Here is a 16,702-nt window from a genome sequence, read left to right as displayed (position 1 = left end):
TGTGGCGTAAACACTCCCACTGTGGCCAATCTCAGACCATCAACACAACATCACTGATCAGAGTTGGGAGGAGGTGTGCACCTTCGGCTCTTGCAACTGGTTTGAGTCACTTCAGCTCACTGTTACCTGCAGAGCACTCTGTAAGGATCTGTGGAGTGAATGAGCATATAAATAAAAGAAACAACAGATGACATGATTCCAGGGCTAGACCCAATATGGTCAAAGGCACAGAAATCTGAGAATTCATCGCCGTCTCAATGAATAAGAAGCTCTGGGAGGTGTAGCAGGACAGCATGAATGCAGAGTTGGGCTGGATCTAGAATGCCAGGCTCTGAGGTCTGACTTTACTTAAAAGGTTACAAGGCATCATCACAAGCTCTTGAAGGAGCACTATAACTAGATTTATATTTTAGATGCACCTTTGTCCATAATCCCGTAAGTCCACTTTTGCTTGCTTCGAAGTACGAACACAAATGTGAATGGTTAAATCTTTACAAGCAGTCCTAATGAAGTTTGGAGTCAACCAACAGAGGCAAATCCATTTTGAAGCACAGTATACGTGTGAAGTCAGGTGTAAAGAAATAAAGGAGAAAATGGATTAGATGGTGTGTGACTGGCTCACGTCACTCTGGATACAAAGAATGTACTTTCAAAGACCACCAGGACACTCAACCCTCTTCTGTATTGTAGGTCTTTTTGTTTCAGAAATTTGGGCTTGTACATATATATTGCCTCAGATTGATGGCTTTACTTTTTGAAACGAGCAAGTGCTTTTCCAAACCAGACCCCTTCCCCAGGAGCACATCTTACCTAGAGATATTGTCAGGGGAGCAGGCAGAGATGCTGGTCTCCATGCTGTCAGAGCTGTCTAGGCTCAGAGTATCAAAGGCCTGGTCCTTGTAGCTGTGATCTGGGTAGTGGAAACTGTTCAAGTAGACATTCGATTCAGATGCTGTGCGGTTGTAAAATTCAGAAGACTTCTGCCTTTGTCCTTCACTCATCTGTTGGTGATTATATCCTAAGGAGAGAGCCATAAATATGTTCGTATGCCTCATTTTTTCAGTCTTAGATCTTCTAAGACTCAAACCAGCAACCTAAAACATCTGCCTATGAAGTTGGGGCCTTGGTCTAATTTGTTTTGAAGCCAAGAAGATCAAAGAAACAGCATCATGCTCAGGGCAAGCATGAGTTTCAAAGAAGTGGTCTTGTGAGTGATTTTTTTTTGGTCAGCAGATCACTTGACACTCTCCTATGCCATTTCTACATCTCAGCACGGCAGAGAATACTACATCAGCTCAGATAGAAACCCACACACAAAACCAAAACAGAAACATAATTCAAGCCTCGAATCCTCTAACAATAGCTGGGCTTAAGCAAAGCAAGATGACTTTTTTTTTTTTTTTTTAATGGGTGTGACTCTTTTTTTAATTGTATAATTCATTTATACAGAGAAATCATTTGACTTCTTATGACAAGTGACACGAGGCTCTTAGGGCATTCACTTCTTCAGTGGTATTCCAGCTTCAAAGGCACTTGATCTGGTCATAAAACAGCAAGTAGATCATCTAGGTGTAGGATCTGAGAAACCTGTATCACTAACATTTCTACTTTGCTTAATGTTCCAACTGCACGTTTTTCTCATTCTTTTTTTTTTTTTCAAATCCCCCTGTCTGCCAATTACTTATTTAAAACACTCAGAATCAACAATCCTTCCAATAGTTGTGATCAGCCTAATTAGTACATTTTTAGCTCTCTTCCTTCTTCTGCCTTAACCACCAGCCTTCAGCTAGTTGGTGATGACCGCATGAAAGTAGGGATCATATCCACAGGAGCAAAAGTGCCTCTAGTGAAGCGGCCCTCCTCACCCTGGTACCTGCTTGGCTGGCACGCCAGGCCACAGGCTTTACTTTGTGCTTTCTACGGCTTTCTTCTGGTAGCTGATTTTGGGTATCACAAATCAAATTATCTTTTGTTTTAATTCTCTGTTTACCATGTACTCAGGAATCAGGAGGCATAGTGATAAACGAATCCCTCGATTCATTAAAATATGTTCTTTAGCCAATACAATAGTTCACAATCACTTTCTCCCAGATCAAATGTACTACCAGGCCTGTTAGGACTATATATTTGGACCATCTGGATTTTCCCTGTTTTCTTGTACCCTACCTACCTTTCTATGAGGTTTTTAATTAGTAATGAAATGACCAAAAAAACAGGCCAGAAGGCAAAAGAAGGCAAGTGATTCCAAACTGCTTCCTCAGCTGTTGATTAAACATTTTCATTTAAAAACAGATGCCACATCTGTGATGCTTCAACAAAACATTATAGACCAAAACTAAATCTGTAAAATGATTTGAGTTCCATGAGGGGTTTCCATGCCACTAGTTTAGAGCAGTTTAGATACTGAAGTTAAAATAAGTTAGTTCAGGTTAAGGCATTTCTGGGAAAATAAGTTTCCTTAATGTAAGATGTAATCATAAATTATAAAAACACACACATATGTAAAAACTACATATCACTTTGATAAGGAAAGATGCAAAACACAAAAGCAGACCATGAGGCTTTAGAGAGAACAGCATCAATTGTAATGATTAATGCATAAAGCATTACAAAAGCCAGCTCATTCATAAGCGTGGAGCTTGTGCCTTTTTTTTTTTTCAATCTTAAACATGGCAAAATAATTCATTATTCAAATATTTACCTTTGATACTTGAACTTTTGGAATTACTAACTGCTCCTTTTAAATTGTTTCCAATTATTCATTATGGAAAAGGGAGGGACAAAAAATACCCGAGATTATTTGAAAAGGTCACACACAAATCTTTCTTTACACTTTCAGAAAAGGCTTGTTGGCAAAGAGAACTTCATGCTGGCACCAATCACATGGAAGACATTTCCTTGTTTTAGTATGAAAACCAAATCCCTAAAGGACAACCTTGTCATTTAAAACAGAAGAATTGTCTCCTTGATGATGACCTGTCACAACCTCCCTTCCCTTCAGTTTCTTCACAGTGAGGAAAAGCTAGTTCCTGTAACGCGATTATGTAACTATGCCCTGCTCCTCAGATAGTCCAGGATTTTTTCCCCAAATGCATCACAGAATAAGAGCATGAACTTACCACCTGCAGGGGAGGGAGACAGGAAACTAAAACGACTCCCAGGTTTCCGAGTGTGGGCACAAGCAGCTGCTGTTACAGTCTGTGCTGCTAGGACCGCAGCTGTGATTTCCCCAGGTCGCCTCACTGTGTGTTTTATCTCATTTTATTTCTTTGCTCTGTGTCTCAGAGAGCCTCCCATCATTCCGGTGATAGGATAACACCCTGCATTTTCAACTTAAATGAAAGAGGCTGCTGCTAGCAAGTAGCTTCCATGGTAGGATTTTAGTTTCCTGTGGATCCAATATGAGTGGGAACATCCACCTTAAGCAGCCCCTCCTTTCCCCCACCACCAGCAACACTTTACTGATCACAACAAACTCACCTGTCACCTGGCTTAGCCTCCTCCTTCCTGAGCAATTCCAAAAAAACAAGTGATCCCTGAAATTACAAATTAGGGTATGGACCTTTCCTTTGTGACCCTGGAACTGCACCAGCGTGATTCCTAGGAGCTGGTTTTGGGATCCAGGCTCTGGCCTGGCCATTTAAAGGTCCAGATACTTTGAACAGAAGGATACGATTGGGACTCAGGAGACGGAGGAGGGTTAGGCCCAAGGATGACTGCTGGTGTAGTGAAGTAGCACCAGAAGAGGTGTGAGCCGGATTAAGCCTCCACTCAAGTGTCGGTGATCAGGGAGGGGGCCATATATGTCCTGTTCAGCACCGAGTCCCATTTGTTCAGTAATCAGATGTCACAAAATAAAAGGTCACTGAGTGAATTAATAAATTTCAAATATACTAGTGACTAAATAAGGAAGTGGAATGCATCTACTGTTTCAGGTGCGGCAAAGTAAGTGGATTGGGGGAAATGAGACTTTCCGAAATCCCTGAGATTGCTTGGTTTTTGTTTTTCTTTTTAAATTATGTGGCAAGAATAATATTCAGCAGTGGAACAACATCTAAAGAGTAAAATGGGCCTTGTAAATACTCTAAATCCTTCTTGACTGGACAGGAATGGCTGTTTGAATTGGGTACTTTACAAAGTTTATAAAGTAAGACCTGGTAACACCTGAGGCTGGGCACTAAGCGTAGTACATACATGGAACCCAAACCAACTCAACATTCTTCACTGTCCCAGAAGAGCCAGTAGGTTGGATGTGCAAGGCCCATTTATTATTATCATTTTTAAAGTACCAATCCCTATGAATTCTGGCTAATTGCACCTGAAAAGTCCTTTGTGAGTTAACCACTATGGGATATATAATCTTGCTAATGTTTTCTAAATGTATCTTATATACCTTAAAATGGTTATCTGGGCCTTAATACAGAAAATGCAATGACCTAAATTTGTAACCTGGGTTTAAGAGGATAAAATTAATCAGTATTTCTAACAATTTCTCACCTGCTGAGAAATTCATTCTTCCTAACCATAGTCCACAGCCGGAAGACGAAAGTGCAGGACAAGTCAGGAATGAGAAAAATGACAGAGAAAGGGAAAAAGATACAAGATCAAAAAGGGTGACAAGGGGACAGGAAAAACACACCCTTCCAACATGCAGTCATTGACAGTGTTAGTACCAGTACCAGCTTGACAAGGGGAGATACTCATATTTTTAGATTAAATTTGAGTTTATAGAGAAGAATTCAAGAAGTCAGCAAAACAAAAACAAGCTTCTGATACATGCATACAGTCAAAAAACGATTTGTTATAGAAAAAAAGAGAGAGAAATCGTCACACATGTTCAACCAGAAAACAGGGAGAATAAAAACAAGATTATATCTATAAAACAATTCTTTATTCCAAAGAAGATGCTAACAAATAGCTTTTTAAAGTTAAGGTTTGTAATATGCCATTCAACGATTTGAAGCACAGTTGATCCAACTTTATAACAAATCAGTTCTGTAATGCCCTGCATTACTATCACCTAGCCACATAAGAATCATTTGTTCTAGCCAGTCATTTAGACAGTTCTTCACTCTATACTGGGTTCAATCCCTGGGTTTGAAAGATCCCCTGGAGAAAGGAAAGGCTACCCACTCCAGTATTCTGGCCTGGAGAATTCCATGGACTGTATAGATCATGGGGTCGCAAAGAGTCAGACACAGCTGAGCGACTTTCACTTTCACCCTATACTAGGATTTAAGGCTTAAATGGAATATTAGGAGCCTCCTAAATCCTTCCATCCCCTCACATAGCCTGCTTTATTTATACCTGGCCTTTATAAAGGAGAAACATCATATCTTACACTTAGTCTATACACAGTACAAGCCCACTCTTTGCTTTATCTAGATACTGAGTCTTATGAAGCAATGCTTCCGAATCACTCGTGTTTCCTGCATGATCTGACCTTGCAATAAAAAACCAAGACAAAGAGGGTCATGAGCTGCTTGTGAATGAACAGCAGCTGCACGCAGCATTGTGTTTTTAGCAAATGCGCAACAATTTCCCTCTATTGTGTAAAAGAAATAATCATTAGACTAAAAATCCACCATTGTACAGTTTTAAATCTGATCATTTCTTAAAGATGACTTGACATGACCTTTTACTACTTGCTGGAAACAAAAGCACCACAAAGGGAGGTTGTCATACCTTTCTTGGACTTTCCTGCATTGGACAGAAGAAAAAGGACAAAGATTTCATTCATTGTAAAGCTTACAAAGGAACGGTTCACAAGTTGTACAAAAGCCAATAACCATTACCACTTTAAGAGTGGAGTTCCTGGGCTCTTTGCTTTAAACTCTGCTCTCAGACCTTTGTTTGCATGAGTCACACTGTCAGGCCTATCACAAGGGTGCTTATTGAAGGAAGGCTTATACTTACACCATTGTCCTTGATGGATCCATTATGAACAAGCAGCAAAAAAACAGGTCATTTAAGTTAATAGTGTAAGTCATGAAAATGATAAGGTCTATTTTATTTGAGTTCATGAAAAATGTGCAAGGTCCATTTCAAAGCCATGGACTTTTTACTTGGCGTTTGCTATTTTAATGGTGCCAACAACTGACAGTGTAGTAGAACAATTCTAAATGAAATTATGATTCATCCTTCCTAGTCCTTGTGGGCCACCTGTATGGGTTTAGTAGAAAATGCTGCCAACTTTTACGGTCTGTTGTAGCTCTAAAAACTGCAGTCCCTACCCGCTCCTCCTCTGGGTGGGGGAGTCAAAGGTGGCAGGCTGGCCTCACAAGATATATCACATCCTCTTATCAGCACACACATGATGCTTCTCTATTTCTTTGGGAACTGTCTCATCATCACGACATGAAACTCTTTAGGAGGAATACCACCCAGAGCAGCAGCAGGGAAGGACTGAGGCTGCGGGCCTCTGGGATGCACAGAAGACCTACCAGTGAAGAACAGGAGCACAAAAGAGGTCAACGACAACAGATTTGGCAGATGGTACCTAATGTGACCTAAGGGAACTGGCTCAGTTTTTTCTCCATGAACCTAACATAGGGCATCCCATTATTTGAGGGGAACACAGATGAGAAAAACCGAGACCAAACATCCCTTCAGTTTCACCATATTCTCACAAGAATCCTCTTAAATGATATTGTTTATAGCCCTTCATTTTTACAAATCTATTTGGTGTACAGGTCTAGTGTTTCTTACTCTCTATTTTAAGGAAAAAGATTTCAACATAAAGTATGTGTTGTGGCCAATCTGAACTTTGATGTCTTCAGCCAGTGGGAAAAATATTCAAAAAGAAGTCTATAAATCTCACAGAAAAATGTTTCAACAGAAAATAGACTAGACCCACAAGTGAACAATAATAAATGAGGCCAAATATACTCATTTATGTTTAATTATTTATAAACTATGGGATGTTTTTAGTTTATTAAGAAATTAGGATAAAAAAGAAGTCAAATGCATTTTATTAAAATAAATAAAACCTCTCATATATTATAAACCACTTTTATGAATACCATAACTTCTCTTAACTCTTAAATCACACTGGTAATGATATGAAATCCTCTTTCAAGGATACGTATATATGTATGTACATCTCACTTAGCCACCCACACATACACATTATGTATACATGCATATATATACACCAGTATATAAACATGTTTTTGACGGCAATAGTGACTATTCTCTGGTGACATTAGCAAAGATGTCAAGTAGTCAGAACTGCATCCTGGCCACCTTAGAGGGAACAGCTTCAAAATGAACACGTTGAGAGGAAAGATGCCCATCATCCTGTCAGCATCCCACTCACATCCTGGGCACACCTCCAACACTGCATTTACATTTGATTGAAATTATCAGTTATGTTTCTGTCTTCCTCATGAGACTAGGTACTTCAAGGACAAGGATCATGTCATTTATTTGCATTTTTGCTACCTAGCACCATACCTGCTCAAAAGTCAAGGCCAATATAGGTTGACCTAAAGCCCCATTTTAACACAATAAATCTAATCTTCTTCACAAGAAGCTCACCTCTGGAATTGCCTTAGAGTATTTTCTTCTAGCCGTACACAGACTGCTTGAGAATCCCATTAGAAATGCAATGTATTATTTCAAAGAAATAGAACATGCTGAGAATCCAACTCTACCTGAAACCTAACAACTGCATAAAAGTTCAGCCCACATGAGAAGGCCTGAGGAAAGTCTGCTGGGCCGCTGGTCCTCTGTGTTAGCTCAGTGAATCTTTAGCTCAATGAGTCGTTCCTCCAGTGGGAGAGTGGCTCAGCCACAAACCAGGGGAGTGACTTAGCCAAGTGCCCTGGTTATCTGTCAGGATCTCAGGCGTCTTTTTTTTTCTTTCTTTCAATCAGATAAGAAGGTTAGTAATTCTCTAGGGGCCTTTCTGAATGGAGAATTCCAGTGCAATTATAAAAAGTGTCATGGGTATATACCCGCCACGTGTGCATATAGGAAACTTATCTCAATACAACAATAAGGAGATTTATATATACATTCCCCCTCTAAGGGGACACATTAAGAGTAAAGTTGATTGAATCACTTTGCTGTAGAGCAGAAATTAATACAACACTGTAAACTATACTTCAATAAAATTTAAAAAATAAAAATTAAAAAGTGACATTTAGGACTTTGGTTGATCCCCTGCCTAATGACCCCCAATTCTGTTCTGATTCCCTGTCCCTGAGAAATTCTAATGCTTGACAATGGGCATGACCCCGGGCTTAGACAATACCTACCTCTGAGCATCCTCCGAGATTCTGAGTCTTTGGTCATGGTTGCTAGCGAGTGGGGGAGCACGCTGCCACAGCTGTTGCTCTGTCCCAGGGGCAGGTGGCCCTGTGAGAACCAGGAGGAAACAATTCAGGCAAGCTGCAAGCCCAGTGGTCCTTTCGGACACGGCCACATCACTGTTTGCCTAACTCCTGATTAAGCGCAGAAGGCAGCCAAGTCAGGTCTTTGCAACCAATGTACTGATGCTAAATGGGACAGACCAGTTGCTGTCACTTGCCCAGAACTTCGCAGCAGCCTCAGCGTCACAGCCGTTCCTCCACACGGAGCAGTTCCAGAAGCGAAGACAGATAGGAAAACACTGTCTAGACCCACCTTCGAGAAAAACTCAGAAGCCCTTCATGCGCCAGGGGCAGAGGGTGGATGCAGGGACAAAAACTCATGCACGTCATGCACAAGGACAGAGGCGATCCACACATCACAAGGGCACCAGCTTCCATCTGCTCCTAGGGATCAAGTGGGCTAGAAACTGGAGAATCCTACTAGCTGTCCCAGCGGTTTTAGCACTCTTTTAAAATAAAAAAATCCTAGGGTAAAACATTCTGGGAACACCAGTTTATAAAATAGATAAAAAACAAAGTTATTCTGATTAAGGGCAAGAGAAGGACTCCAACATCTGTCCCACTCAGAACCTCCTTCTCTCTTGCCCTTGCCTTCATCCTGCCATGACCCTTCAGGCAAGTCAGCAGAACAGGAGCGAGGGCAACTCAGGCATCACACCACATGGGCTGACATTCTAGCTTCAATGCCAACCAGCTGAGGACACGTGGGCCACTCACCTAGCTTCTTTCCACCTCAGTTTCTCCATGTGTACAATGGGGACACTAATTAGATTAATAACTCTACCACATGGTGTTGTTGAGTTTTACAGTGAAACAATACACCTAAAAGGCACAGCCCAGTGTCAGGTTCCAAGAAACGATCCAATAAATATTGGTTGCTAACACTCCTAGAATCCAGAGCTTACATGCTCCAATTTCCAGATCTAGAATGCAGCCCTGGGCGTGTGTCATGAAAGTGAATGCCACTCACCACTTGTGTGGTGGTGGCAGAACATACCCTGGACCAGGTGCTTTGGTCCCAGAGCGTACAATTCCAAATGTCCTCTGAACAGGATAGAAAGTGCAATTCAGTCATGATGTCTGCCCAACAAGCAAACTTAATGGTCTATTATTGAGCATTATCTTTAAGGCCTTTGCATGTCAGTCAAAATAAGACCAGAAAGACTCACTGACGGTGAAGCCCGTGCTTCTCCCCATGTCCTACCTTCGGGGTGGTGCTTCTCCCCATAGTAGCACTGCTGAAATGTGGGGATATGGAAGGTGTGGTTTTCTTTCGAGGCAAAGTGTCACTCAGATAGAGGCCTTCCTGGTGCTGTTTTTTCCTTTCTTCCAGACTTCTAAAATGCTTTAGGTGCAAATGTAAAGCAGAATAGCAAAACTTGACTAATTGAAACAGGTCACTAAAGAAATTAAGAAGTATGCATTTACAAAGAAGCTTTGGAATTTTAACACAGTCTTGAAAAAAATTATTCAACTTATGTTCGCTAAGAGACCTGGGATAACATTTGGTAAGACACATAGACATGAGAAGAATTTATTACTGAACCTAGAAAAATTCAGAAAAATCCACCTGTCACTTTGACAGTAGTGCCGGCTGCCTTGGGGCCCCAGGACAACTTCCAAGTGATTATGGTGGCTGCCATGTGGATGGCGGAACAGTCAGTGGACAAAGCATGTAAGCAGGTCCCCCCCTTGTCTGTCTGGACAGTTCTGTGTGATCGCACAGCTCCCAGTGCGAGGAGAATAAGAAACGGGAGAAGGAAGGAGATGAAGAGACAGTACAAACAGGGATACTGGCTTAAAGACGGAATCATGTTTCAATTACATAAACACACTCCGAATCCACATAATGTTTCCATAGAAGGCATCCTTCTAGACTGAAAAAAAGACCTTGACCAAGGGGCCTCCACAGCAGTCCCTCACATTTAAAAATCCTCCTGTTGACCATTTCAGTTTTTTTTTTCTTCAGACTCCTAAGGCAACATTTTGCCAACTTGAAACTTACCCACATTTTTCTTGGCCTTCCCCAAAATGTCTTTGATAGGAAAGTTATTTCCTAATTAGAGGTTCTTTAGGTTGGATCATTTTAATACTAAACTCGGGCTTTTGAAATATCTAAAAATTAATGCAACTCTGAGATATCAAATTTGCTATCAATCTTCCAACATTCCAATCATGAAGAATATCTGCATTTTAACCTAACAATTATCTATTTATAATAGATATTTATTAACCTAAAAGTAGTGAGGAGATATGGTCCTTTAACCAAAGATAATAGATAGGAAAGGTAGCTTTAAGAAGGGTAAAAGAAAGGCATAACGAACCAGAACTCACCTACTTTGGGAGGTCTATTGACTGACAGCTTAGGATCTTCTGGGGCCAAATTCATGTAAGGGTTTGATTATAGTTCAAAGTTTCAAAACAAAATTGTTTGGTGGCTTGGTGGCTGAGCCATGCACGACTCTTGCGACCCCGTGGATGGAGCCCACCAGGCTCCTCCGTCCATGGGATTCTCCAGGCAAGGATACTGGAGTGGGCTGCCATTTCCTTCTCCAGGGACTCTTCCTGACCGAGGGATCAAACCTGGGTCTCCTGCACTGCAGGCGGATTCTTTATCACTGAGCCACCAGGACAGTTCATGAGTATTCATAAAATGTCCTAAGAGGGCAACGTGTTTGGAATAAGAAATTATTTATTTTAAAATAGGTAATAAAAAACTGTTGTTCTATGGACCAAATGCACTGCTTGTGATGACTCTGGACAAACTGCTTACCGACACTGAGTCTCAGTCCCTTACATATCATGGGATTGTTAGAAGGAAGAAATGAGGCATCTGTAAAATCTAAGGAAGTTTTGCCTCACAGCAGAGGAATGGTGTCTACTATTATGGTTTCAATCATGTGTAAGGAAAATATTTTGTGTTGACCTAGCAACTTTGTATACCATGGATTTTATGGAAATAATTATTATGATTTTGAAAAATACCTGAAGTTGCAACATTTTGATTGAATGGGAACTGAAGCATGAGGATGTGAAACTAGCTCCAACGTATCAAAAGCCAGGAGTGGACAGTCAAGGTCTCAAGCTCTCTAACAATCCCCACACTCTTAGGGACAAAATAAATGTTCTTTTTAAAAAAGGAGTGTGCACCTTATCTTTTTAAAAAATATCTTTGGAAAAACTGAAGAAAAGATTTCACGTCAGTAAGTTTGCTGTCAAGGTAAAATTTCCAAACTCTAAATGCCGGTTCCTAATTACCTGCTGGTCCTGCTGCTGTCGCCTTCTGTGTTTCTTAGCTGGCAGAGGAGGAGGTGTGTCATTTAAGGGAAAAGAATCGACAGAGGGAGCCATGACTTCAGGCCAAGGGGCTGACGGAGGTTCAGTGATAGGATGAGAAGAAAGAGTGGAAGGAAACATAAATCCAGAACAGACAGACGATCTTTGCTTTAAAGAAGAAAAAAAAAAAGTATTTATGTGTCCATATGAAATGAAAGAATAAGACGAAGAAATGGAATTGATAATCTCATTGTTCTGTTATCTTATATGTTACTCAAGGAGACATAAATGACGGGGAGCAGTTAGCCTCGTGTTCAAATCCCACACTTGGATCAGTAGGAGGTATTTTAATTTACTATTATTTGTCTCTCCCCAAACGTTTTAAAGCAGCAGAAAATTAAAAAGAAGTCAGTACTGTAAAACAAAATTGAATACAAAATCAAACTGGAAAGGTGCTTCAAACCTCCAATTTTAGAAAGTCTCTTTGCTTCTAAGAAAACTAGGCTGGGCTAAAGTGCTAAGATATAGTTTATTCTTCTGGACTTCCTTCTCCTAGTACTCTATACTCTGTACCATATTTCATGGTTTCAAGTGTTATCATTAGTAGAGCATTACTTCCCAAACTGGTTTTTCAAACTGAGCATCGCTCCAGACCTCTGGTCAACCAGACATATCTTTGTCTCACACTTCACCGTTTTGTCAACCACGGGTTAATCTTTGACATGAGGAAAGCAGTGAATGAATGAAACGGCATGCCCACACACCTCTGCACTTTGTGACGGGCTCATCAGCACAGCTGTGGCAGGCCCAGTGGCAGCGGCGGCAGCATCAGCAGGGAACTGAGTGGAAGGGGGGAGATTCGTGGAACTGCCACATGGCTCACTAATTTCATTTACAATGATATAGCCCTAGAAGGAGGAATTGATAAATTACACATGAGGAAAGCAAGCGCTGAAGCATGCGAGAGTATTAATGCTCCAGGACAATGGAGTTAGCTCAGAGCATCACAGCCAGATATCTGTGGCATTATCAGATGTTTCATTAAGGCAATCACCAGTTATTAAAATGGATGTATGATGCTTAATCTTGAAAAATTGTATTTCCAACATTAAAAGTAAATTTTCAGATAAAATCAAAATGACTTTATTATAAATAACCCAATACCTTTGATTTAAAAATATCCATCCATATCAGCATTCATTTTGTTGACTGAATAAGGCTGTCACTACACAGCATTTAAAATAATCACACACAAAAATAAATCTGAGACATGAAACCGACAACGCAACCACTCTCTCATTCAAGAGACTTTTCCATAAATCTTTATTTTAAGATTTTTCTCTGTTTCTTCTGTTGCCTGACAAACTAGAGAGTGAATAAATATAGACTAAGTACTACTGACTTTTGCACTAAGACATTTATAAAGCAGTAATTTATTTGTATGGAATCTAGCTTTTAGGCATCTCAACAAATGAAAATAAAAAGGACACTATTCTCCCGTGAGCCTTCCCTAGCAAGAGAAATGTACACGTGCGCGCACGCACACACACACACCACACCCTTAAGGCAAAGCTGCAGCTCAAGAGTGTTTCAGCTTAAGGCAACTTCCCTCTAGGACAGTGAATTTTCAGTTACTTTTAAATTCAGTGATTCAGTTGTGGCTTCAACTTAGAGAACATACCCATGAATCAAAATCTTTGAGAATAAAAATTTCTGAATTTACATTTGAGGAAAAGGCCCTTGTAAATTACCACGGAAAGTAATTGTACAGACCATTCATATTTTCACTACATGAATAAAATAGTATGATGAACTCTGTGGGAGAAGGTGAGGGTGGGATGTTTCGAAAGAACAGCATGTATATTATCTATGGTGAAACAGATCACCAGCCCAGGTGGGATGCATGAGACAAGTGCTTGGGCCTGGTGCACTGGGAAGACCCAGAGGAATCGGGTGGAGAGGGAGGTAGGAGGGGGGATCGGGATGGGGAATACATGTAAATCTATGGCTGATTCATATCAATGTATGACAAAACCCACTGAAAAAAAATAAATTAATTAATTAAAAAAAAAAAGAATAAAGGGTATAAATTAGCATCTCTCTTTTAAGAGTAAATTGTGTTGAATTTAATATTTGAGTTCTACTTGTCCAGCAATCCTTTCAGACAGTGGCTCCAGGAAAGTTAAGATATTGTTATGCTGGTGAAGCAAAAAATCCCAGACTGGAAAACAAGATTTTCACTGAGAGTTTATAATTCTGACCAAGTAGAGAGAACCAGAGTTGACTGTTCATAAATTGAAGATATCAAAATCCTGCTGAATTTAGTTTTGCACTTCAGAAAGGGGCAATAGGTAGTATGTAAAGTTTTATAAGATTAAATTGAAGAAAGGAAGTTGAAAATTGGGTTTTCAAATTTATTTTATCTTTGATAATGAATGAGAATGAAGAGTAGCAACTTGAGTTATTCTTTTGCTAAGTTGATAGAATCTTTCAAAACCAAAATTTGATTCCTATATGAATAACCTATTATATAGGTTATATATCACATAATAACCTATTATAACTGTAATAACCTAATACCTGTAATAAACTAATTAATTGCTTAAAAATGTATGTCATTTTTCAAAAGTGGGACTTATTTAAAAGAGCTGGATATAAATTCATCATTCTTTCAAAAAAGAGAGAGAGAATGAGAGAGTGGGGGGAGACAGAGAAAGACGAGAGAAAGAACGAAAATCAAAACAGCTTCTGAGCCAAGTCTGCTAGACTTGGAAGAGAACACACAGCCACACACCAAACATGACAGCTGCAGACACACAAATACGGTCAAACACCCAACGGGCTTCAACGGCCGGAGGGCTGCAGGGAAGAGCGGCTCTAATAGGAAGGAAAGGTTTTCTTCTTCCGGGAGGTAAAGAGGCCTTAGACCCTATCTAACGCATTTGGAAGCCACAAGCCCTTCAAACTCATGTCCAGAGTCAAACTGCATACCTGTCTACTTAAACCTATTCTTTCCCCAGTCTTCTCCGTCTCAGTAACAGCTACTCACCATCCACCTCATATTCAAACTGGAATTTTTAACAGCAGCATTCCTGACAATGCCCTTAATGTACTTCACTCCCACATCCAATCTATCAGCAAGAACTGTCAACTCTACCTCCAAAGCATTTCTGCATCTAGCTGGTTCTGTCCATCTTTTTTTATTTGTTCAAATTCAAGTCACCAGCACCTCCAGCTTATACTGCAATCACTGCCACACCGGTTTTCCAGCAACTCTTCTTTATAATCCAGTAGAGCAGCTCAGAATGATCTTAACAAATGGATCTCAAATAATGTCACCTCCCTGCTTAAAACCACTCAGTGGCTTCCCATCCACATAAAGTAAACCATATTTCTTTAACATGACTCACAAGAGCCGGCCCCTGCCTGCCTCACTGACATAATCTTATTCCTCTACACTCCATTCACAAGCATCCTTTATGCAGTGATTCTGCCAGTTCTGTGTTCTAAATAATGGAGAGAAACTCCATAACTGAATGGTCTATAAAGCTTTTGTGGAAACATTTCACAAAATGCTTCCAAGGTACGTATCAGTCACACCTATTATGTGATGAGCATTTACTTCACATACATACACACACACACACACACACACACACACAAAATATTTTCTATGAAGGAATTCCTAACTTTGCTGTCTTTTTAAAGCAGTTTATAAAGTGGTTTTTGCTATTACGAAAAATTTTATGCATAAGCAAGCTTTTTCTTTAGCTTTTTGAAAAAAAAGATGAAGAAAACTATTTCTTTCTGGTGAGGGTTCTAATTTTCCAAATTAGAGTTAAAATATTTTACCATTATAGCAGTGTAGCTCTATAAAAAGATATTTGGAAAGGGCGGTGATGGGGTCTTGGGAAAGATGAACGTTTGGGATAAAGAGGGTGTACAGCTTAATGTAAACAGGATTTTTCGAATTTAGGGCAAAATAACCCAGACAACATGGGGGGAAAGGGTAGAGATGTCTGGGGGCTTTTCATGTCCCAGAAGACCTAGGAAAAAGAGAAGAAAGTAGGAAAGATGAGAAACTGAGAAAGGAAAATGCAAGATGAAAGAATAGCTATTAAGACTAGTTTTGGTTTGGATCCTAAATGTTTGAAACCCCAAAGTAACCCACAACATCACTACTAAGCAAAGTGTACACACACACACACACACAAACCCCAAAGTAACCCACAACATCACTACTAAGCAAAGTGTACACACACACACACACATACCCCAAAGTAACCCACAACATCACTACTAAGCAAAGTGTACACACACACACACAAACCCCAAAGTAACCCACAACATCACTATTAAGCAAAGTGCACACACACACACACACACACAAACCCCAAAGTAACCCACAACATCACTACTAAGCAAAGTGTACACACACACACACACACACACACACACACACCCCAAAGTAACCCACAACATCACTACTAAGCAAAGTGTACACACACACACACACACACACACAAACCCCAAAGTAACCCACAACATCACTATTAAGCAAAGTGCACACACACACACACACACACACAGCATCTGCATCAGACATAAAGATAATCCCTGAAATTCTCAGAGCATAAATCAGGAAAGGCAGGAAAACCTCAAAGCACCGAGTGCTTTCAGAAGTCACTTCAGTGCATGTTTCCCAGTCAGCTAATCCCAGAAAACTGAGGTACATCTGAGTTCTAAGGTGATAATGAGTGGACATGTAAAATCACAGCTTACCTCTTTCAGAGTATTGGGGGTGACAGGAAACCCTTTCCCCCCAGAGAGGCTGGAGTATTTCTTTTCCAAATTACAAAGATTTTCCTTTTCCTGAAGGAACACAAAATCTATTAAGCTGAGTCAACTTTGTAGTTTCCTGATGACTAACAATGTCACTCTTTCATGGGACTTACTGACTCTTCACATACCTTCTTTCGTGAAATGTTTCAATTGCAGCCTTTTGTCTGTTTTTTAAAATTTTATTTGTTGGTTGCTTACTATTTTTCAGT

At 40.1% G+C, this 16,702-nt stretch overlaps 1 protein-coding gene across 5 annotated transcripts in view; it reads right to left on the bottom strand.

Annotated features, from left to right (window-relative positions):
- PHLDB2 (pleckstrin homology like domain family B member 2) overlaps nucleotides 1-16,702 on the bottom strand; it is a 112,249-nt gene that overhangs the window by 18,873 nt on the left and 76,674 nt on the right. For 3 of the 5 annotated variants that reach the window (XM_061134167.1, XM_061134166.1, XM_061134168.1), the window contains 5 exons: nucleotides 16,434-16,523; nucleotides 12,416-12,559; nucleotides 9,580-9,720; nucleotides 8,262-8,361; nucleotides 811-1,018 (listed from right to left, as the gene is read on the bottom strand). In XM_061134167.1, coding sequence (XP_060990150.1) covers nucleotides 811-1,018; nucleotides 8,262-8,361; nucleotides 9,580-9,720; nucleotides 12,416-12,559; nucleotides 16,434-16,523 — 683 coding nt within the window. The remainder of the gene's footprint in view (nucleotides 1-810; nucleotides 1,019-8,261; nucleotides 8,362-9,579; nucleotides 9,721-12,415; nucleotides 12,560-16,433; nucleotides 16,524-16,702) is intronic. The other 2 variants (XM_061134169.1, XM_061134171.1) reach the window with 2 other exon arrangements.

This window comes from Dama dama, chromosome 31 (genome assembly GCF_033118175.1).
Source record: "Dama dama isolate Ldn47 chromosome 31, ASM3311817v1, whole genome shotgun sequence".
NCBI lineage: Eukaryota > Metazoa > Chordata > Mammalia > Artiodactyla > Cervidae > Dama > Dama dama.
The sequence above is the reverse complement of the archived record's forward strand: the minus strand, read 5'-3'. Positions and strand labels throughout refer to the sequence as shown.